Below are 25,004 nucleotides of genomic sequence, written 5' to 3' on the forward strand. Positions count from 1 at the left end.
TCAGAACCGGTAGAGGTACCATCGGTTTGCATTAACTGCAAACTAGTAATGACTTTTGATAAGACTGTAATGACCCCTATGGATTCTCTTTACCACATGTAAATGCCGAAGAACATGTCTAGTAACTGTATAAATTGCAACAAGTATTGAAACTCTAACACCCCCATCAGCACATAGTTAACCAAAATAGCCCTAACGGGGCTGATTCATCAACAATAAGCATGTGATACCAGTTGATAGTGAGTGAGTGAGTGAGATGGGTTTTGCGCCGCCTTTAGCAATATTCCAGCAATCGCATGGCGGGGAACACTAGAAATGGGCTTCACACATTCTGCCCATGTGGGGAATCGAACCCGGTCTTTCGCGTGACGACCGAACGCATGAACCACCAGGTTATCCCCGGCCCGGTATCAGTAAATAAAGGTGATAGGTTGTGGGTGAGATTGATGCAATGTAGCTTTGATGAAAATTTCTCTTATATAACGGCGTGTTAGGAATATGGGATCAGTTATGAATGGGAAACCTTCCAAGTGCAAGATGAACCAGCCAACGTCCTTCTCTGCACTGAACCGACCAGGATGTCTGACTGAATTGAAAAGAACATGAAAATAAATATTCAGAAACTTGACTTCTGGTGTTTGTGCCAGTATGGCAAACATTTTCAAGCACTCCATAAGCGACCAGATAGGTCGAACATGACACCAACTACTTATGACATAGAACATCAAAGTATGAAACGGATATTACGATATGGAAAGAATGAATTAGATGAGCGTTTTTTCAATTCGAATACTAGTAAATCATTATAATCTCGTTAGAGTCTCCACAACATCGGTATTTGGATATATTTTGTATTTTGGTACTTTTTCGAGCATTGATTCGAAATGGTCAACGACATGTCCTTCCATCCTCGTGAATGTAGGCATTATAAACGTGACTGGTGCCTAACTGTTCTACTGTTTGTCTTCCGTTGGGGTATTCCGTTTTTGGAAAAGGACCCGACTGTAGGCTCACTGTAAGATATCCATTCATCTGTATTTAGAAACTATGATTTATTCCGAGATAAGAGTGAGATTATCTTTGTGTTTCTTTTAAGTTTGTATCGAGCTGCGATGTTCAACGGATGAAGGTGTACAGCTCCGTGACGGCAACAGCGTCGTCTTTATTGAAGGAATATTTTCATGCGAAGGGGACCTGTGAAACTATCAGCAATACGTCATATTTGGCTTAAGTGACATACGACATAATCCTTAAGTGTTTTTCTTTATTAATAACAGAATCTCTTCAATTGTACACAGAAAACGAAATTTAAAGTTTAGTTTCAGCAAAGCAGTCACACGACTTTCTCGCCATGACTTGATTATCTGTCGGCCCATGAAGCAACCGCCTGGTTTGTTTACAGGGTGGCGTCGCATGACTGGCGTACAGAAGAGCGTCGTGACACGCAACAGACGAATACTTTTTATGGAAATGACAGTGCTACCAGTAAGAAAGTCATACCTACTGTCTTCGCGAACACCTGATATCATCACTGAGGTTCACATAACGGTGACTTCTCTGGCGTTGACGTAAACGTTAGAACGTTAGAACGTTCACAGACATACAACTGTACCAGTTGCGCGGCATGTACAGGTCATTGCAGCAAACATCCTAAAGTTTTTGATGCGCACGTACAGGACAAACTGTTCGTATGTCCATGTGAGAGTAGACAATCAGATAAAATAGCCATATCTGGAATGACATAATGCCTCTTAAACGCGTAACGAGAGACTATATGCTTTAACAAGCATGCAACTAAATAATACCTGTTTCATTCTCCTTTCCGAGGTCGTGCTTTCTTGGCGAACGTGAGACAGTGCCCATTTGGACAAAAAGTAACGATTCATAAATCCCGGTGCATAGTTTATTCGTAATGGAAATAATGATACAGTTTTATCTAAATCAAATAAACTCTAAAGTCTGCTTGAGTGAACACTATATTTTGCATGTACAATACCTTTTACTTGCAAATCACAATGGTGATTTGTGAATGAAGGAATGTTATTTCACAATGAACAGATATATCAGTGGTAAAGTCTCACCCAAAACTACTTGATTACTACTGAAAAATGTATTTAAGATATATTCAAATATGAATGATAATCAGTAAGATTGTAATACAGAGGTTATAGGCTAGAGTGTAAAAATAACACTAAATTATTTTAGACTGGACCCATTCTCTCTCATGACCTGCGTTTTACCATTGGTGCATTATGATAAAGTCACAACTGTCTGAGGTTTCACTGGATAATCGATATGCACGCAAACCAATGCAATGCAGTCATGATTCAACTGTTACTTGAAACTGGAACCGGTTTGAAAACAGATTAAAAGTAAATATATATATCCTCAGAAAATAGTTCTCGTGACAAAATATCTATACATATAAAAACGAAAACAAAAACCAGGTGCTTTATTACGTGTTGCGCTTATGTACAAAGTAGAGCCAGCGATTCTTTGACTTGTGCATCAAGGTTTCAAAAGTGCTTTGAAATAAATTCAGTTTTGGAAACCGGTTCCACCTTCATAACTACAACACTCTCTCAATACCAACACAGTCTATATATCACATTTGGCAATTTTACAGTTATTTTTCTAACAAATGAAAAATCAACGACTCTCTTCATGAATATTTCAACTACTTTCTAAATATTTCCATTTAAACAACGTAACATTTTTATAGGAGTCTATATGACGGAGGGACACTAATATATTCTAATTGTTCCATTTCAGTTTATTTCACAGTTTTGGTCAACAAAACAGGAAAAAAGATAAAAGTTTAATATCTTTTATAAAGTAAGCTGAAACAGAATATTGCTAACCTTTACAATTTTTTCCACTTTTGAATCAAGTACCTGAGCTGTTTAACTCATTGTCGACATCTCATGTAGGCTTAAATATTATGGCTTTGATAATTCCGATGTAACTTTTCTTTGGTATTGAAATATTATATGTTTATTTTAATCAAATACACAAGTTCCACTAACATTTTGCTAAGTTAGAAAAACATACTATGTAAAAATAATTATTGCCAACTGATAGAAACTATATGAGGGAGGTGAAATGGTATCCACACCATTTTAGGCCTAAATCGTAATGAGAACATGAACAAGAAACAATAGAATAAGATGGGTACAGCGTAAAGAAGCTAAAACACTAGAAGATATGCAAACATAGTTTTTCCAGCCACCCAACGACTTTGCGTCTAATTTTGTCCATAAATCGTTTTGATTCCCATTCTCTACCAACCATGTATGCTGCGCAATTTTTCACGTAACATTTTGAAAACGAGAAAAACTAGTGCAGTTACGCTTCGGTCTTTCTCAACATAAATATAATGCATTATGTTTACGTTCCAAGAGAATCTTATGTATACATCATGGGTTTTATTTCATTATGTTGTTTCATAAGGTTAAATGATATAAATCAGATTATACGCCATTTAAGTAGGTGATATAATGTATGAAGAATCATTAATTGTGACCAATAAAGTCAAGAAAAAGCAGTCTGACATTTTGATTCTTGTATTATGGGATTATAGTATATTTGTGTCCATTATCATGTAATATTTATGAATGAAACATCTATATTTGATTACCGGAAATATGATGATTTTATGAAAAAGTCGGACTGTGCTACACCAATAAATTTCAATAACGGAAAAAACAATATTGTTATAGACAACTTCTTAGAGATGGAAAAAGATGCAAGACAATCAGACTTCGCCCCTTTCTTCTTACTTACGATGCATTAAAAATGAATGCATTCAGTGAACTTCGGTATTTTGGAAGAAAGTATTCTGCTTACAACTTTTTGGGTACCTTCTTTCATGACTATTTCTGAAATACAAATTTACGGAAAATACCGAAGTTTACCGACAAAAAGCAGCATGAGATCGGCCTTTTCAAGAAATCTACATGAGGAAGGACATAAACGTTTCTCCACTGGTGAACTTTATTCACATAGATATGTATACATACAAATGAGCCAATTTCCAGAATGATTTCAACATAACGCCTTATGCCCGGGACTAATTAATACTTAATACGCTTTCTGTATTGATTTATCATCACTAATATATCTTACAACGCCAAAACAAACCCCAGTATACTTTTACACATGATTATAAAGTCTACCAATGGAGTGTTTTCTTTGAATTCACTACAGATCAAAAGACGGACTTGTGATTATGTGACTAGAAGCTTGTAACAAATGAAAACAAAATAAATAAATAAAAAACCCAAAAACAATTGTCCCGAATCACAGACAAATGTTCCATTGCATGAGTTCGTAAGGGCAGTAATGATATTCAAAACTTTGTACACATAAAAATGTGAAAAAACAAGAACGAGGTTACAGTCTCACATAAATATCACACTCGCTAACACACATTCAGGTGCGGGGTATCCCTTTCTTTGTACAGTAATACAATTTTGGCTTCAGATATTTTACATTTGCATTAAACAATAAATATAACTTCATAAGTTTACATAAGTTAATGCATAGAAACGACCGAGTTTGGATGACTATAAACTTCTAAACGTCATTGACCGACGTTGGTGCTTCTGGAAGTCCCTAACAGTCAACTAGCTGTCAAATTACTTCGTCTTTTCCCGGTACCCTACATGTCATTAAACGGAAACAGTCGAACTGTTCGAAAGCCATCGACTTCAATGAGGGGTTACAAAACATAACAATAAATAGTTAATTCAGCACCCGTGGTTTCCATGACATCTAAGTTTCTAAAGAACATTTCACTGGCCAGGATTACCGTGCTAATACTTAACCTCAGTACTACTATTTTTCTAAGACAAACTGGAAACTGCGTTTATTGATGCAAAGACTACACTGTCATTGATGACATACAAAAAATGACCGATACACTACACTCGGAAAGGGTACTACATTATTACATATAGTTCCAATAGAAATCCAAACTTGGTCTTCCTGTGACAATGACAATGAGGTAACCATAGATGGTGATAAATGTTATGTCTGTATGATTACCTCCGTAGGTGAACAAGAAAACATCACTATGATGCAGCCTGGCTATCGTTAGGATGATCACAATTTTGTTGTCATTATGTAATGACATACGACGGGTCTAGGACCACCACTTGCATCTTCCTTATTGCTAGGAGGGTCTGTAGAACGCATGCATTTATGATGCCAATGACGTCACATCCGGGTTAACGCCATGCTTGTATCACTGACGCCATATTCTATCTTCCCATACTCTAAGCTAAGAATAGTATATCCCTTATTTACACCCGTTGGTGAGATTTTACTAAAAAAAAAAAAAGAAATATTTTTTTTATTCTGTTTTTGCTTGGAATGACACAAGTGCATGAATGATGTATCCTTTGATCGTGAAATCCAATGAGGACTTGCAAATATATAAGTGATAAGAGCGCATGAGGCAATATTTGGCAAAATTCGAATTTTGAAAAGAGAGGCTTCGGTGATTTAATGTTTCTAGTCACGTGGTTATGTGCTGATATTTGGTCTGATATTTCATAATTCATCACCAGTTATGACAGTTTCACAGTCACGTGATCACATTCCACGAGCACCGTAATCAGGAAGCTCTGTCTGTCAGCTGGCACACGAACCTAGCCTCGCCGTTGGATGTGTTCAGTAATTTGGACGGTGCCACTTGTTAATTCAAACGGTGAATAATGAGTTAATTTTGGCTTAGATTAATACCTATACAATCGGGTCCTCGAAGGATCATTCACGTCTAATAAAGCAGTCCCAAATTTGGATTTGGGCTATACCTTTGTAACCTTGAGAGCCTCTTCCATACCCTGATCGCTCTCAGATTCTGTTTCCGTTTCCGGTTCAGACCCGCCAGCCTCGAGACTGAAGCCATTTGATCTCTGGAGGGGCTCGAGCTGAACTAACTCAATATTGTCATGGGTGCATGGCTCCGTCTCCTCCTCGTTGGCCCTTAGAGACCCGTACTTTATCTTCAACATGCGAAGTACCACTTGAACAGTCCGCATTTTCTGCACGGCTAGTCAAACATTACTATTATCATCACTGATCTGGTTGGCGTGCCTAAACAAAGGTTTATTCCTGTAGTGGTTCCACAGCTGAAGGATCAGCTCCGACACAAGAACGTCATTCGCATTTTTGCCAACCAGACGCAACACAAATATCCCGTCCTGTCTCAAATACTGCTCCCCGAATTTCACAGCCATCTTTTTGTCCAACTCTGATTTGTAGCAGTCGTTTACGCGAAGAAACTTTTTCAAATACCTTAAACGATGCTGACGGAAAATCATAGTGTAAACCCATATAAAGAAGTTACCGGCACTTAGGGCGGACACAAAAACTAACCAGAACCAAACGAATATAAAAATCTTTTCATTAAATAAATTAATAGGCAGCACACACTGCACTGTATAAGAGTGTACATTCTGAATCTGTCGAATGTCAAAATCACAGTGCGTCACTCTGGGGAACCGCGGAGATTCCCCCCAGTCTTCGCCACGTGCCAAATGGTCCATAACTTCAAAACCATACACATTAAAGTTCGTTCCCAGGAATTCATTAAGTATAAACAACTGGCCGACAGAATTTACCAGGTATAACAGCTTGATGAACATGTAGAGGGTCACTAAGTAGTTACCATAGCGTTTGCCCCAAACAAGACAGCAGTACTTGGCGATTTGTTGACGAATCCGAATGAAGCAACCAGACCGATATTCCCTGGCATTTTCCAGCCATCGATCCATGTACCGGACGATATGTTTGATAGTTCTTTCCCTGTCGTCGGGTGAAATATAAGCAGTATCTGCCGCAAGAGTGACAATCTTGTCCAGATTAACACCAGCAGAGGCAGTGAGGATTCTCCATAAGATACAAGGGACTTTGAAAAGGAGGGCTTGAAAGAGAAGAATCATAGGAACCCACTGATAGTAACCTATTTCCTTCTCCTTCTTCATCTGACCATGGCGGGGGACCGATTGCTCGAAGGGCACGTGGTATGTATTGGATATCCAGCATACGTTATTGGTGTATTCGACTTGGCTGTCCTCAAACTGGGCGGGACACCAGCAATGTATTGGCTCCCCCACATACTGTTTCGTACTGACGACAATAGTGAAGATGACCAGGATGATGGTGGTGTAGAGATGGTTGAGGCGATCGATCCAATCGTCATCGTACCTACCCTTCAAACGAGCATAGGTCGCAAAGCTTCCCAGAACGCTGTCAAGCCTGAAACGATATCAAAACGAGGCTTAAAAACCGGAAGTAACCACCATGATGTTGAAAATTCAAACTTCATGAAACACAAAGTAAACGTTTTGAACTGTTGTATAAATACATAGGTAGTCAAAATCAACATTGAATAAAACATGTCCTTTTACAAAACGTTAGACCTAAAGTAGGTGCACGAGTACGAAATCTATATCGCTTTTCTTCATATGTACAGATTTGTCTATTGTTTTGATGCGAAAATTTGCTACTGAGGAAGAGAACACTTGAAATTGTAAGCCCTGGAGATGAAAAAGTATTTATGAAGTAAACATTTGCCCTGACGTCCAAGGACAAACATTTCGCAACAGCCAAGCCCTAACATCCTTTCAGGTGTATCGATTAGTTAGAAACTACTAGACGTAACCATTTGTGCAGGTTTGGAAATCGAATGTACTTGTAGGTCAGTAAGTCATTTGATAAAACCTATCCCTTGTTTGAATAGCACAGGCGGAAGGAGCGGCGTTGGTAAGTGGGCAGGAAAAACACACCAGCTTACAACGGCAAGAAGATGACATTGACATAAACGGTCTGCTAATGTAACGGTAAATGTTGCCTAAGAGTCTTATTGTTCGCTGGCTTCTTGTATTACTGGTCGTATATTCTCGCCTCACATGCTTCACTAAAAGGTTCAGATGAGAATATCTAATATGTTCTTATATCGACGGTCTGAAATGGAAGGTAAAACACAGTAAAACACATAAGAAACATTGGACTAGTCAAATGTTCTACCAACATGTTAGTAAAAGGATTTCACAACAATAAAAAGACACACACGTCACAAGTATCCAGAAATAACGCCCCATTCACACATAAAGAATATAAATGGAAGCATTTAATAAAATCAGTGACTATTTCGTTACTTAGATCTATCTATGTACGGTACTTTTACAGGTGTGAGGGAGTGCCTGCTTATGTACGTGTGTAGTGTGTAGTGTGTAGTGTGTAGTGTGTAGTGTGTAGCGGCTGTCTGATGTGATGAACTGTATCAATTATCAAGTCAGATCCAAATGTTTCGGAAGCGATGAATGTACAATATATGGTGATCTGGTAAGGGTGCGTTAATGTTGGATCATGAAACACATACTCCTATGTATCGCTGAATAAGCAAAATGCTGAAACCATGTCCCCAAGTCCACCCCAACTTAAACACTAACAAAACATGTTATAATATATTGTATCAGAAACAACGTCCATATATATGAATATTAGAAGAAACAACATGCACACCGAATTTAAAAGGTTACAAGAGCTATAAGCAGGTTTGGTTAGACGTTTGAAGATTATGAGAAACATGAACATGCTTAGCAAAAGAGCTAAAGAGCAAAAGAGCTAAAGAGCAAGTGATTGTGACGAAGCGAAGCGTAAAATTGATGAAAGTGTGCATTAAGGCCGAGAACGTGATGTAAGTCTCGTGCGGGAGGATGAAAATACGAACCCCCAACCGAACATGTTCTCCTTGCAACTACTCCTGATGCCCAGGCAAATCTAGGGCTGATATTTCATGATCATCAGAGAATCTATATGTCCAAGCAAGAAGGAGAGAGAGAAAATGATTCAAATGAACACGTCTTTGGGAAAGTAGTTTGTGTTTTGTGCATTTGTTGGCTAGAGTTAGTTCTGAATTATAAATTCAGAACAGAGGTCGTAAGTTGAAGGGAAGTAGTATCAGCCAATATTTTGTTATTCTTCTCTTCGGGATCGAAACTCTGAGAGTTGATTAGCTAGGATTTCAAAGTGTTCGTTTTCGATCCAACTTGTCAAATTCTATTTGGAGGATGAACGATGCCTACTCTTTTATCACACATTAAAACTAAGGTGTGAACTTAATTATTGGATTTTGTGAAACACTAGCCCGGTACATCGGCACGGTGCCGAACCCTCTGCCAAGGTAACGCCTTGGGAGAATGCCAAAAATTGATCCATGAAAGTTGGTGTATAATCCAAATAAGAAATGCATATTTCTTGGATTTTTTTCAACTGCGGGAGATAACACATTGCATACTTCGGCTATATACACATCTTTTTTATGTGGATATCAGGTATTATTTCTGCATATTTTTTAAAACAAAACAATACTGAAGATGAAACAGTAATTATGGATTTATGAAAGGGCTGATAAATTTTTAAGACGGAAGTGAGACAAAATTCACATTTGCGCGGGGGAGAAGGGGGATCGTGTGGGTGAGTAGGGCCGTGAGGTTTCAAGGGCTGTATATGGAGAATATACTATGAGGATAGTACACTAGTATAGGAAGAAAATCCCCGTGCATAACGTATCGAACGATAAAGAGCTAGATTTGTGTTCTGGAATGGTGCCGATTGACCTTAGTAAACACATATTGTCCTGAAAAAGGCAGTATTGAAATAAACCTGCTTGACACAAAAAACGTTCCGTTTGCTGTATGTGAAATTCATGTAGTAATCCTCTGAACTCCTGTATCAAACATTCAACTGAGTTATACAAAGGTAAGTATACATTTATACATTTTTCTTATCTCCAAACATGCGTCAGGAGAAGGAAATGTTTGTGAGCATTCAAATATATTCTCTTCCTGAAAGTTACTTTGCTTATGAACGGCACTATAAAGACACAAAGACAACTTTATACCTATAATAGCTGAATATGATTTGAGACGCCATGCATATAAACTAAATCAAATACTAGTATTAATATATTGCTAGACGTTAAAGTACACTGAAAGTAAAACCAGATTTGCCCTTATGATTTTCGAATTACATTGTGTTATGTAAATATCACATTTATCATTACCTGCTTTCTATAAAATAGGAAAATATTAACCGATTTCCCGATCAATTTCGACATTTACCTTTAATGGTTCAGCATTTATCGAATCACAAATCAGAAACCTTTGCTTTCCACGGCTGACGATGATACGTTGTTCAGAAACTGGGCTACCTAATGCAACATTTCAAAGTATTTTGCGTAACAACTGCGTTTTAATTATCAACAGATCTGATTTGAAATAAACGTTTGTATCGACCAGGAGAGGCCGATCCAAACTAATCGATACCTGCTCTAAGCCTTGGGAAATGTCAGCTAACATTAGAGGAACAAATACATAGAACTGAGGTATTCGTAAGTAATTTCAAAGCAAGCCTTGATCTGAGATAACAAGAAATTCAACCTCCGGCCTCTATGACTTTTATCTGTTGATGACGAAACTTTGTGAAAAAGAGAACAGATTTGTTATGATGAAATATTTCACAGGAAAGAGTCATAAATGGAAAATTTTTACAGTTGTTTCTGTTCGCAAATGAACAAAGAAGCGATGTGATGTAGACAGAACAACTTCTGGATGATAAAAACAAACAGAACAACGATGAAAGGAACTTGCAATTATGACATCAAAACAAATATATAAAGCATAGAAACAATTTACTGAGAGTCGATATGTAGTTCACCAGAAACAAAAGCTAATTGTGGAAGCATAATATGGGCTCTTACTTTGCGGTGAAACAACGACAATGCTTAATTCGACTCGGGCACGGGAACTTGTGACATTTACACTGGATACTAATCCACTGTTCCCAGTAACATGCACCTTCCCTACAGGAGAACCTGACGTCACCTTGTTTGCGGCGCAATATCTGTCAATAAACAGACATGTACTGGGCTATGCACAGGTAGACCTTACATGCCTATTCTTCCACGTTTCAGACAGGACATCTGCTCATTCCCTGTGACATTACACCTGACAGACAGTATGGTGCTAGCACATTTACTAGACTTGCTCGTTAACTGAAGGGACATCGTTTCTGACGAAAACAATAATGCTTTTCTTATCTCAGTTATTTGTTTATCCGGTATTTTGTAAACAAAGTAATATCTATGTACCTTTAAAACTGATGATGTCTTCAATTTCCAGAAAGTAATAAAGGTACGGAGTGACCTTCAATATGCCAATGTTGCGTCGAATACCAGCACGAGGTAGGAACTTCTAAAGATCAGTACTAAATATATCATCAAAACCCATAGAAACATAAGCTCTCAGGATGTAACCTTGCACGCAGTGACCGGCGAACAATCTGGTGAGTTTCAAAAGTCAGGAATGCGCGCGTTTCATGTATGGTACTTTCACGATTTTTAACAAATAGTGGAGCACAGCAGTTGCACAAAGAGAGTCACACAGAAACTATGAGTGCTTAACATGAACCCAATGTCAAAGCCATTTTGGCATCAATGACCTTTTAATTTCAGCCTATGACCTACATATTTTCATTTAATTTCAGCAAACCCTAAACCAACTAGAAAAGAGAGATATCAATACAGATCACCTACATCTTCAAAATCTCATCATCTCCTTCAAAAGGAATTAATGCTTCAATTAGATCAAGTAGAATTTAAAAGATATGTTTTCTGCTGCCGGAACACTCACGAAGCAAAGCCGAACGATTGCAGATGTCATAAAACGCAGCAGTATGATGAAAATAGCAACTCTCATTTACAGCTGCATTGATGATGTCATAAAACGCAGCAGTATGATGAAAATAGCAACTCTCATTTACAGCTGCATTGATGAAGAGGGTTAATTTTTGGACATGGTTATTTAACCGAATAGGAACAGCTGTAGCTGGAATTTGAATAATGACCTTTGCCATACGTGCTGTTGCGCGTTGGATCTTAGTGATGTAACCACTGTCAGTAATTAGCGTTGCAAGGACGGCCTGATGTGGCATTTGTTGAAGAGACACGAGAAATCGATGGCTTGCATGAAGTGACTCTGATTTCCTTAGTATAGTCCCAACCTTCATTAGTTTTTGGCATGCCATGACACGAAAACCAATTGTGGGCATACTAACCATTGCGCAACTCTACAACAGGGTGCAAATGTGATGACACGTTTTCTCGATAAGGGCCGTGCATTCTGTATTACTTGCCCTTGGCGAGGATCTGGTAATTTATTCTCTTGATTCAGTATTTGTATTCACAGACAGATTTTGAAGAAAAGGTAAATAGCAAAGAGAAATTGCATTAAAATGGTGGATTTAGCGATTTGAAGCAAACTTGTGGATGTCTTTTGAACACTTTATTTCTGACTTTGCGTCTGATGCCGTATGCTATAGTTTATATTCAGCTGTAATCTGAAGTTCCATTAACCGGCCAGCAAACGTGAGGATGATTAGCCGTCCACATTTCGAATGCAAGTAGATGCGCGTCATGAGACATTCCTGAACAAGACAAGTCGATTGAAGTCGATTTTCTAGGATATTGCAAGGTGAAGATATTCCATTACCATAAGGAGTGAAACTAACACAGAGAGTAGTGTGTGTTTAAAACTTAATGGCCATCCTTGTGTATGTAGAAATCGAACTGGCTGTGTCATTCAGAAAACAAGACATTTGCATGTGTAACTCTGTCTTACCAAACCAGACTTAACAATACATTTATGGCGTTGAACTTGTGCTTTTTTACGTCAATGGTAGCATTAAAGTTCATTACTTATTCATACAACTAAAAGAATCTTATTACTCCAATTTAGCAAAACGCCAGCTTATCAAGTCAGGCAACTTTCTTGAATCACTGTCTATGATCGAAGCAAATATATCCAATGCCATATATATCCCCGAATTCTCGTCATATATACCATATACATTTGTGAATATGCTATTCACTACCATCTATTCTATATCCTATGAAATAATTGCCCAGTGCTTTGGCTTTGTCCTATGACTATTGTTGACGCCATCCCACCTATGGTATTAATACAGTTTTGTCAAATCGTGCTTCTACAATAGACAGACACCACACTGGTTAGTTTGAGTAAATATCAGATAGGACTTGATCGAATATGTCGGGAAAGTCAACACAATTTGCATGTATACCCGGTAAATAGCAACCCACATAAGGTCAGCCAGAAGCTTTTAGTTAACCATGTATACGTAGGCAGATGCCCTTCCGATACTAGGTATCGCAGACAATGGGAATCAAACATTGATGGTGTTGCTATTCCGCGATAAATGTTCAGTGTATCTTTCAAGGTTACTTCACAAACATGAAATACTGATAAGTATTTTTTGTTTTCTTTCTGGGTCAATAAACATTACTCTTTTTTGGGTGTTTAAAGACGCAACCGATTGCAGATAATATCATCTGAATTAATACTGAATTTCTATGAAATGGATTTACACAAGGCCAGCAGTTTGTACACACTGTGTACTCACGATCATTACATACGACATACCGACTACTACTGAAAACTGTGTCAGGAGAACATTATTATTCTTGTAATATAACGCGGAGACGGCAAGTAGTAGCCGCACTTTTTCAGTAGGAACAGAGGTTCACCTATACTTCAGAACGACTTGTTTACCACACCGCCAATATCAACAGAATCTGCAATTGCAAAGTGTGCTTAACCATGGAAATACGATAAAAAACGTTGTGTATTGACTTTCTGCAACAAGGGCGTTGTGAGTTGTGGGCGTTGCCTTTCGTTAAAATAACAGGTAATCAGAAAATGATAGCAAAAAGTATTGATCCAGAGAGCAAATTACAGTATTACCATCAGAATCAGCAAGATGACGTGAGAATGCATTCAGCGTGTGGCTGTGGAACTTCGCCAAATTTCTGTGTGTGTGACTGCCTGAACATGAAACAGTGACTATGGATTTATGAAAGGGCTGATACATTTTAAAGACAGAAGTAAGACAGAATGGACCAGAAGCTGGCCTGCAGAACATGAAAGATTCTTCTCCCCAGCAAAACAATATTTAAGCCACATTTTGATGGACATCATGGAAGAATTCTTTTGTACCAAAGTGTTACGCCAGGTTCTACATAAAAGCGACTATCGGTAGTATAGTGTGAGTTATCACCCCTTTATTTTGTTTGAAACACGTGTTATTGGCATGTCGGTATTCACTGGTTGTGTTGTAAAATAATATCCGTGTGAAATGTAGTATATACGAAATGTATTTTTGCAATGCCATAGCTAGTTTTGTTAAGACAATAATAACTGTTCACTAGAGGTACATGTCACACAATCATAGGAAAGTAAATATGTAACAGAACATGCTTTTTGGAGTCATCAAATCCTTAAGTAGACATTGCGAAGTGATGATGAAACTTGAAAGTATAAGGGTAAAGCGTAATTGGAAATGGTAGAGATAAATAAACCCTGATCATTTACCGGAAAACGTTTTATGATTGGGTCTCTAAAGTGATATTACCACGTGTTCGTGATCAGAGTAAATTTGATCAAACATACATAATCTTGTCAAAACGAACTCCATAAAACACACATAATTCAAACACAATATCAAATGATATACCCCAACAAAAATATACCGAAGACATGAAATGAAAACTCCACGTGCATCAATAATAAACCACTAATGATTATTTCTCGAAATCAGACATTTGATATTATCACGCAACATATGAATGAAACTATAAACTGGTTCGAAGAAAATCTCCCGTGCTTCCTACCCTTCTCCTGCCAGCGCCGACCCAGTAAGTTCCAATTCCCCACCGTGGTGCGATCCACCGCCGTGCAAATGGCTATGGTGGAAATGGCGGTGGTTCGCATGCATATGCTTGTTTGCGTGAGATCTCGTGTGATTTGCTTTTCGAGCATGGTGAGAATGGCGGCTGTGATTCATCTCCGGGACAGCTATTTTTCCGTCTTTATAGAAGGAAAGTTCCGAATTAGAGTTGAGCTCCTGCAGGACTATGCCGCCGTTGATTATTGCCTCCACTTTGGCTTAATTTGTAGGACACCAAGACCTATGAGAAATTATGTTGGAGATCTAAACACTTGGAATTAAAAACAACCACACACAGTTACATCATCTGGGCATGAATGACTGGACAAGCCACGGCCTCAAAAACAGTCAATGAGGAGACAGTAGGAAGCCCTGTGGGCATCGGCTAATGCTAGCATTCACAATACTGTCAAATAATACTGCAGTCCATGCCATATCCGTGAAAGCCACCATACTATATCGGGGACTGCCCTGGGTATGTCACACCTAAATATCGATTTTATAGAAGCTATAACACTTTGATCCTAAAACAAAGCAATCGCGAAGGGTTTTGTGTCCATGGCAATAACTGGGCCCGGATACCAGCGCACCTTATCTAGCTGACGTGGAGAAGAGTGGAGACGTTTGTCCTTTAGAACCTCACTTCAGCCTCTACAAGAACAAATGTTGAAGAAACAACGCTGACAATTGGAAACGCACCACTTCTCGATCCCACTCGTTGTTTAATTCAGGCCTGAGATAAGTGTAAGAGCCTTTACGCTTAGCGTCTGGGTCTGGCGTGAGATGAACGGGGAATGATGATATGTTGCTTGGCAAGAGATTTGGTCTGCAGTCATCAGCGTTATCGGTTTTCCCCAAATTGTCAGCAAAAAGACCTCAAGAGAAACCGGATGAGAACAAACTGAAGCCACGCGCTTTGTAAAAGTAGAAAATCGCCTACTGTACAATAAACCCTCGCAACACAGTGCTTTACACTTCCCAGTGTCCATAGCATCAAAAACTGTCAGTATAGTACACGAACAGCTTCTGTCCGAATTATGATCTCGTTCTACAAAACACTCCCGTTAAAACACCACATCAGTCAATAGCTCCATCGCTTCGCGACACAAGCGCTGGCTGAACATCTTCCAAGAATTCATAGCCCGGGGTTCTGATCGTTGCGAGATGGACCCCCACAAATTGCCTGGTCCACTGAAAGTGTTATGCCACGATACATATTGTCACCTTCGTGTATTATCGAAATAGAAATCCACGGTGAGCGACTACAGGCTGACGCCTCGGCTCCTACCAGACAAGCAGTCTAGGCTGTCCCCTGACAGGTGTGGAGTATGGCAGCAGAGATCAATAGCTCCAAATTACCTGGACTACTTGCCAATTTTCGATTATTTCCAAGTCAAGGAATCAAATGTTCGGCAGGGGGTGGGTTAAGCGTAATAAAAAATAGATGACTCAAACCAGATTCCAGCATCTCTACACACACATGTCGTACAAGTGAAAAGTTCAAGAACATGAAAATAAGACATCACAATTTTCTTCTAAATGAGACCTTCACACTTCTCCGATGACACAACCGTCTTGTATACACAGCTTAGGGCGTATGGAAATCTTTAGCAAATGAGCCCAGAAGAAGCTCGTTAAAGATGGAGCGACATAAGACCAAGTGGATCAGTCGGTCTCAGTCGAATCATTCACTCGCTCCCTCTAACAGTCCATTCGTTCGATCAATACCAACAGTCATACTGATTTTGCAACGAACACGTCACACTGTTGGCGTTTTCAGAAATTCGGTAGCCACACTAAGACAACAGACACATACAATACACTAATACCTACATATACATCGTTAAGAATCCGGGTCAGTGTCCATAATAACCGCACCAACCTCCATAACAAGCCACGCTATGTCTTCCTACGAAAGGGTTCCAGTTCCGCCTGCTGGTAGAGGAATTGTGGTAGCGAAGGCCAAACACTCAGGCGCATGTGAATGATCGGATCGAGGTAGTCCACGGCCAGCGTTGAGCAAGCCGCTTGGAAGGTGTGACTACTATGTTCCCGTGGAACATTCGCCAGAAGGTGGGGGTTTGTAACAACTGCAATATGGGTCTTGCGAGAGATGGACTCAATCAAATGGTATTCATTATAGCGCTCTTAACAAACAGATAATTAGATCGATTTGACGGTTGGAGTAGTCGGTCCCAGCAATGGTATACGTCCCATGGGATTGGAGACTGTTGATTGAACTGTTGGTATAATTTATCAAACTTGTATTTACATGCCCAGTTCTCCTGTTTGCCCTTAGGTTTATCGATGCTGATTACTGACAACTTATTATCATTTGTTTGATTTCAAAGTGATCAAAATGCTTTATAGATGTCATCGTCCCGTAAATGTCTTAGGAACCATGTCGTTGGTATTGACAAATACTGTTTAAAGTGATGACTGATATTACCCAACAGATGGTGCCTTACTTGAATTAGAAACGACGCCAGACATCCTTCGTTGGGATAACAGTACAATCAACTGCAAACGAGTCGCGTAGATTGATCACCGTTCTGACATATGTTTGATAACAATATTTCAAATACATATACATAATGTGTCATATGGGTTATAATTTTGCGTATTGTCTATCGATTATTTCAGCGCATCGTGCTGTCTTCGAATGTAATCGTTAATTCCTCTTAATGGAGAAAATCCATCTCGTTAATACCCTGTATTGGCAGAAAGTACAGGGCTGGGTTTTCATATCAGTCAATTCATCTTTCTTTTTCCACTTGTCTTTTCTGGTGTTATCATTTATCGATACGCTCCAATAAACATTACATTAGCGTCTCTAGAGAAGCTGTGTACACTGTTTTATTGAAATCAATACATGAAAACTCTAATCTTTGTGTGACTAGGCTGGGACGTGACGAATCCCTAGTTCTAAGAACTAGTGTTTTGGCAATTAATCTCCCGGTATTGACAATACGCATTTAGTTTACAATAACCGGGGCAACACTGTTAAGCTAAGTGAGTCGTTCTGGAATGATTTAAAGGAACAGTTGATGATAAGATAATATTTGAAGCTTGTCAGTGATGGTACTTGATATACAACCAACGCAATTAGGAAATGAAAAGGTTTAGGTTAGAAACAGAGGGATGAAATAATCCATACATTAGCAAACTGAAAACGCTTTGTATTTATGAGCAATTTACAAACAATGTAGGTAGCACAATCTCCTTTGTCCTTAACCATTTGGAAATACGCAATTACATGACATGATTTATTGCTAACATTTCTCGATGAAACTATTCGGTTGCAACTTATATTAATTGAAAATCAACCAGATAAAATGCCTGCTTTCCACATTAATTTTAACAATATGCTGGACAAAAATAGACAGGGATTATATGTGAATACCAACATCCCTAATTTATTTTGTCCACTGTAGATAGAAAAGTGAAATGGCTACCATCCAGTCATATCAGTCTGAAAAAACTTCTGATCATGTGTTTATAAATCACACTTCCAATCATGTTTATCATCACTGACATTTCCCGGTTTAAAACACAATTAACCAATCAATCATTCGTGTAATCGTTTACACAAAGAAGAAAAATAAATAATAACACCACTATGTCGAGGAATATTCTGTTCATGTCGTGGTGTGTCAATTTGATGGGACCAAAAATCCGCCAGAGACAATTTGTCAGTTTGGAGACACCTTCTGACCAATAGGCTATACATATCAACTGGTGATGATGTTTGGATCCCGACCCACTACCATGTGATCAACAACGGGACAGAGCCGTGCAGGTATCGTCTCTTAAAAGACTATAATTGTCAAAGGGTTTGATGGCCATAGACAATGCGGAATCGGAAACGGGAGCGTGTGGTGTGTTAATGACTAGACTCCTGGGATGGGCTAAATGACAGGTCTCTATCTGTTGGCTTAAGAACGTGTGTAACCATTGTCACATCAATCTAGGGAAACATGAGTCAGGAAAAGCAATCTATAGGACTGTTTGGGGTCACCAGGTCCATTTTCTCTCATACTTTATCACTGTTCTGATAAATATTTTTGAAACGTTTTTTCACGGTTAGTTATTTGCTAACAGTTTTATGACGCTGTTTTGTAAGTTAAACATCTAGATGGTTGATAGCAATATAGAGCAGATGAACACAACGGTAACTTTGATTTCAGCTCTGCTGATACAAGAACACCACTAACAGCAGCAAGGAAGAATGCCCTGGTATAACTTTATCTATCGCCAACCTTGTACAGTAGCCACCTAAAGGAAGCTTGCACAACAGCTACTTTGAGCAGACCAGGGCAGATGCCACTTTCTGCAGACTAGGGCAGCTGTCGTTTAAAGCAGACTAGGTCAGGTGTGATTTAAAGCAGAACCAGGACAGAGGTCACTTAAGAGTGTGACATCAGATACTTAAAGTAGACTAGGCCATCAGAGACTTTAGCAGACTAGGACACCAGCTGTGTTACAGTAGATTAGGACATCAGTTACCTAGAACAGTCTAGGGTATTAGTTATGTTACAGTAGACTAGGACATCAACTACCTAGAGCAGACTAAGACATCAGCTGTGTTATAGTCGACTAGGACATCAACTACTCAAAGTAAACTAGGACGCCAAATACCCACGACAAACTTGAAGATCAGTCACCTAAATCAGACTAAAGCATGAGATGTGTTACTGTAGACTGTGACATCAGCTGTGGTACAGTCGACAAAGAGATCAAGCACCTTGAGCAGACTATGATATCAGCTGTGTTAGGTAGACTAGGACATCATCTGTGCTACAGTCTACTAGGACATCAGCTGTGTCCTAAATATTACTCCGACGTCAGATACTTAGAGCAGACAAAAACAACAGCTACTCAGAGCAGAATGTGGGATCAATGCACATACTACACATGCCCACCACAATACGGGACAAGAATGATAGACATACATCACGAGAGGTATCGTTGTCTTGTTTACAAATGTCTATATGACACTTAACAATAAGAGAATTGCATAATATCAAACACTTACATCGCCTATTTACAACATGTCTACCTCACGTGAGTGTAGTTTTCAATAAACATGGAGAAATGGGTAGCTTAGTGGTTAAAGCGTTTGCTCGTCTCGCCGAGGACCCGGGTTCGATTCATCACATGAGTACACTGTGCTAACATCATTTCTGGTGTCCCCAGTCGTGATTTTGCTGGAATATTGCTAAAAACGCCGTAAAGCCATACTCACTCACTATTAAGCACTATATGCAGTGCACAAAAACGGATGTGGACGAGATTCAGCCGCTGGCTATTGGCCGTGATCAACAACAGGCGGTCGATCCACAATGGTGTTAAGGTGCTCTTTCTAGAGCTTTGTTCCCACCGCAAACATACAAATTAAACACCATGACGAATCTCGTGATGTTAATTTTCATACCCACCTCTGTCAGACGTGCATGCACCACCTGTCATCCCGGCAAGTGTTAATGTACTGAGAATGGGTAAGTCAATTACTGATACTTAACAGTGGAATACGAATCAACATGGAAGAAACTGATAATTCTCAATAACATTTCAATAATTAATGGGAATACGTACATCAGCTAATACCGCCCAGGAGCCTTTCAATAGCATTAGAATAGCACACAGCCGAGAAAGGACCCGTACATATGAGATCGCCAGAATTTATCACAAATATCCTTCGTAAGACTGCCTTCACTCCCATCGGGTTGTAAATTACTTGTCAATTTCAAATGAGACAATAATATCTAGCAACATGCATAAACACATCCCCGTGGGAAGAGGGTTTATCCACAAGGGTGGTTTAGGTGTAAATGGCAGACAGGGACCCTATACATCTATTCGTTCTCTGAGACCAAGGGATGATGATGGACAAAGCAACAATTGATTACTAATAGTCTATTCATTATGTAACATGTACTATGCATGGTAAAAGGAAATGAGCAATTATGCATTTATTATTAATTTTCGAAAGACTTAATGTTATGTCTAAATTAGCAACAAATGTATATACAGCCAACTGAGATCACCAACTTGGGCGTTGTGAGGAGATGCAACACAATATCATGTGGGTGAGTGTGGGAGTGAGGAAGTTTAGTTCTACCTCGCTTTTAGCAATATTCTAGTAATATCACAGCAGGGGCACCAGAAATGGGCTTCACACATTGTACCCATGTGGGGAATCAAGCCAGATATATCACCTGAACATGTCAGGTTGCGTATGTCACTCTTCACTTACGTGTGTATGTGTTTGTTTGTGTGTTTGAGTGTGTGTGTGTGTTTGTTTGTGTGTGTGTGTGTGTGTGTGTGTGTGCGTGTGCGTTGCGCGCGTGCTAGATTCTAATCCGCCTTTAGCCCCAGTCCACAGACATCGTAAAGGAAGAACAAATTCATGGTTAACATATATACGCCTGAGAATCGAACTCGGTCCTTCGTCCTAAATGAAAAAAAATCATACGGGTTGTATGTAGACATAGATAGATAGTTATTGGTATTCTAATTTACATCTCTCTCAATGATTAGCACTGATGTGTAGAACCGACATGCCTGCCTATTTGCAACACAAAGAGTTAATTCCATGTCGATCCCTCTGTTTAGTACACCTACTAGTAAAGCATATCACAAACATGTATCAGTCAGTAAACTAGCACGGCCTAATGTACGTTTACCGAGAATTAAAAGCGAAAACCTCACCAACTAGTGAACATATTGATCTTCTTATATACCAGATGGAACACCGTGACTTTGAGAGATTTTACAGTCGCTTCCTCTGATAATGTGAGGTATTAGACGTTACACCGTTTCCTTCATCGCGGATGTTGTTTAAGGAGGTGTTGCTCTTGACATACTTTAGGTACCTGAACACACACACACACCAACACACACCCCACTCCCACCGTTTAAGGAATGTTTATAATCAAGCATTATCCCTCTTTCGTTTAAGGAAATTACTTCACGTTTGCTTCCTGGGTTTTCACAGAACTACATGACAAGCATCACTTCACAAATGACAATCGGCTAATCTCTTTCATGACAATGTGGCCTCGGAAATAGATGCATTTCGAAGCCGAATTCATGTCCGAAATCAATATGGGTCAACCAGTCGGGTAAAACCTGAGTCTGTAGATAAATATTGGAAGCAAAATGCATAAAGAATACAAGGAGATTTTACCGCTGAAACACTGATAACAACAGAAACGATGACATTTAAAATTGAACTTCCAAACCACATGTTAAACACATATGTACGTACCACCACATAGCATCTTGCTGAAACCTTACAACTCAAAGTCCAAGTTCCATTTGCCCTTAGGTCTGAAGATGGTGAATGCTATGACGAAATATATATCTACATGTTTCATTTTCATTGGCGAAAGTTTCGTGCAGATTATTGTCATGGTGATATAAACAACCTCCTGAGACATTCCAATATATCATGTCCACATGAGATTAATTACCTAGGTCGCTAGAGACTAGAGGGTGGTGATTTTCATATCGTAGCATGGCCGTTGAGAATATGAGATGGATTCAACGTGGGAGTAATGCCGTTGACAGTATGAACACGACCTTGTTACTTGCATGTTTATGAAATTATAGTCGTTAATCAGTTAAAATAAATCTTTTCTTAAAATTAAACCTCCCACCCCACCCTAAGTCTATGAAAGCTGACTTCAACAAACATATTAATTTTCAAGTGCGCACGTGCAGGCCTGTTACTAACAAAATATATTTAAAACAATTTTATTATATACGACTGAAAAAAAATATTTGTGGTGTAACCATGCACCTTAAAATGCAGTTTCCTGCATGCCACTAATTTTGATTTCCATTTCTCTTAAGGCTGATAGCGGCTAGTGAAAACATATTATCCACAAAATATTTCAAACACCTGATGACACACATCCACCTGTGTTACAAAGGTACAAAGCCCGCAGTATCGATTTATAATGGATGATGTGACGTCAACGGTTGCTGTGGAAACGGTAAAGACAGAGAGTTGATTATGAGCAGACAAGTTAATACAGCTTGAATAACACTGTTTGAAAACTCCAAATGGTCCTCTACAGTAAAAGATTCTTGCAAAGGGAGAGAACTGTTGTAAAGAAAGGATATCCTAATTTCATCAATAATCACCACATCTGCCCATGTAACAAGTTTTACCTATGCGCTGACCATTTGCTATTTGAGGTCATCATATGAATGGAGGCTTAACTCTTGTAATATGTGATAGTAGTTAATTAAATCGCCAACCTTCACCCACTGCCGCGTTGCCATAGCAACGACACTTCCTCCCTTTGTACGAGCAAAAGGAACCGTCGCTGAAGTCATCTATTGCATACGCGTCTGCCGTGTGGGTTGACAGTTATGTATCAAAATACTGTCGGAAAATGTCACATATTTTTGACAAAGCTAATAACTGTGTATATGTGACATGATGTCCACGCAAGATAAATGTTTCCGGAACATTTCAGTTGTATCTAAAAGGCTAATTCGAGACGTCAGAGAAATATGATTCATATCAAGGACATAAGGCATTAAGCCATCTCTATGATAATGGTTGTATTGTCAAAATCTATAATCTTAATGCCACAATGCTAATCGTGGGGGAGTGGAAACACAAATCCCAACCCTCACCCAGCTTAAATCGTTAATGAATCATTTTAAATATCTCCATCCATATCTGAGATCCGTAATACTTTCTACACTGTTAATACGTGTTATCACAGTCCATCTGTGGTAGTACCGCCTACAATGCACCCACGAAATGGAGACCAAGTAATCATTTCCCAGTCACTTATGGATATATTACAAAAAATAGTCATCTACAGTCTCTCCACAATGAAATGGACATCAAGGCCGATTGGGGTACAGCAAGGGTTAGCCTTCTCATCCCTCCCTGTGTTTCCTCGTATAATCACCTACAGGGATGTTTTCCTATCGATCAACGTTAATTTCTGACTGTGTGATTATTCCATTGGTGGCGGTGGGTCTATATTCGTTATTGTACCAGAGGCGCCTGGCGATGTCAGGATGGAAATTGATCCCTTACCCCTCCCTCAAGACGCCATGGAGCAGCCGCGACCACAAAAATCACGGATCTCCCATCTTGGTCGAACTATAAGGGCTATCAATTAGACCTACCCTAAACAGGAACTTGTTATCCTGAGATAACCGCTAGGTGGCGCGAATGGTGAATTATCCATCGCCGCCATATTGGAAAATTCAATGACTTAGATGCATGAGTGAGTCTTACCTTGTATATCCGAACAGCGGGAAGAACAAACGGAAATTATGAATTTTAGCAGGAATGAGCATGACGTGACCACCTTTGACATCACACCAGCGACCACAGTTTTCGCACTTTTAGTCAATAATACAGGTTTTCAACACACGAAAACGGCACACACTACGATCAGATTATAAGCGAAACATACGGAAATCTTTTGCCATGAAATTAAATATACAATTTATTTTTTTTGAAAATTTGAGTATTCTGTTTTGTAAGTGTGGAAGGGAAAAGTAAATACTCCGTGATTTGGTGGAATATCACGCATTTTCGATATTGAAAAATGCACCTAAAATGCAAAAGTATGACTCAGTGTTTGCCTCTTTGAATATTAAATCGATCATAACGTTAAATATAATTAAAACCTCTTTATCTAAAGATGTTGAACATGGTGACCGTGACTAGTGTGTGCTGTAGTCAGTGTAAATCGATATGTGCAGTAATTCAGCATGTTTTAAGATACATTTGTACAAAATGTTAAATGTCAAATGGCTTCACGTTCCTAAGTACTGCACATTTTAGCACGTGCGCGTGGCGACGTGATTCTATTCCTCGTTTGCACAGCATAGAAAACTTCAAAATATCAATAAAATCCTTCGATTATCAGTATTAATAATGCAAGTAACGTGCCCCATCATCCAGATCGCGAGTTTCGACCAAACGTATAAACCAGAAATTCCTTACCGAAACAAACACTCATGAAAAAATAATTCAATCATCTCTAATGACATCGATTATTTGACAGTGGGGGTTGGAAATTGTTAAAAAATTTATAGACCTCCATCTCCGACCTAAGTCGATTCTTCCGACCTCTTCGCTTATAATTCCTTCACAGGAACTCCACACAATACTTTACATCAAAGTCCACATGACGCAGGAGCGCTTCTAA

The 25,004-nt window shown here is 39.1% G+C and overlaps 1 protein-coding gene across 3 annotated transcripts in view; it reads right to left on the bottom strand.

Moving 5' to 3' along the window:
- Nucleotides 1-1,889: 1,889 nt before the first annotated feature.
- The window catches only part of LOC137298894 (innexin unc-9-like), a 32,788-nt gene continuing 9,673 nt past the window's right edge, over nucleotides 1,890-25,004 (bottom strand). The window contains exons 2-3 of one of the 3 annotated variants that reach the window (XM_067831257.1): nucleotides 8,741-8,822; nucleotides 1,890-7,263 (exon numbers count right to left, since the gene is read on the bottom strand). In XM_067831257.1, the coding sequence (XP_067687358.1) occupies nucleotides 6,060-7,263; nucleotides 8,741-8,754 (1,218 nt within the window). In that variant the 5' untranslated portion in view covers nucleotides 8,755-8,822 and the 3' untranslated portion in view covers nucleotides 1,890-6,059. Of the gene's footprint in view, nucleotides 7,264-8,740; nucleotides 8,823-16,644; nucleotides 16,708-25,004 lie in introns of those variants that run through there. The other 2 variants (XM_067831258.1, XM_067831256.1) reach the window with 2 other exon arrangements.

The sequence above is a fragment of the Haliotis asinina genome, chromosome 10, assembly GCF_037392515.1.
Source record: "Haliotis asinina isolate JCU_RB_2024 chromosome 10, JCU_Hal_asi_v2, whole genome shotgun sequence".
NCBI classification, from domain to species: domain Eukaryota; kingdom Metazoa; phylum Mollusca; class Gastropoda; order Lepetellida; family Haliotidae; genus Haliotis; species Haliotis asinina.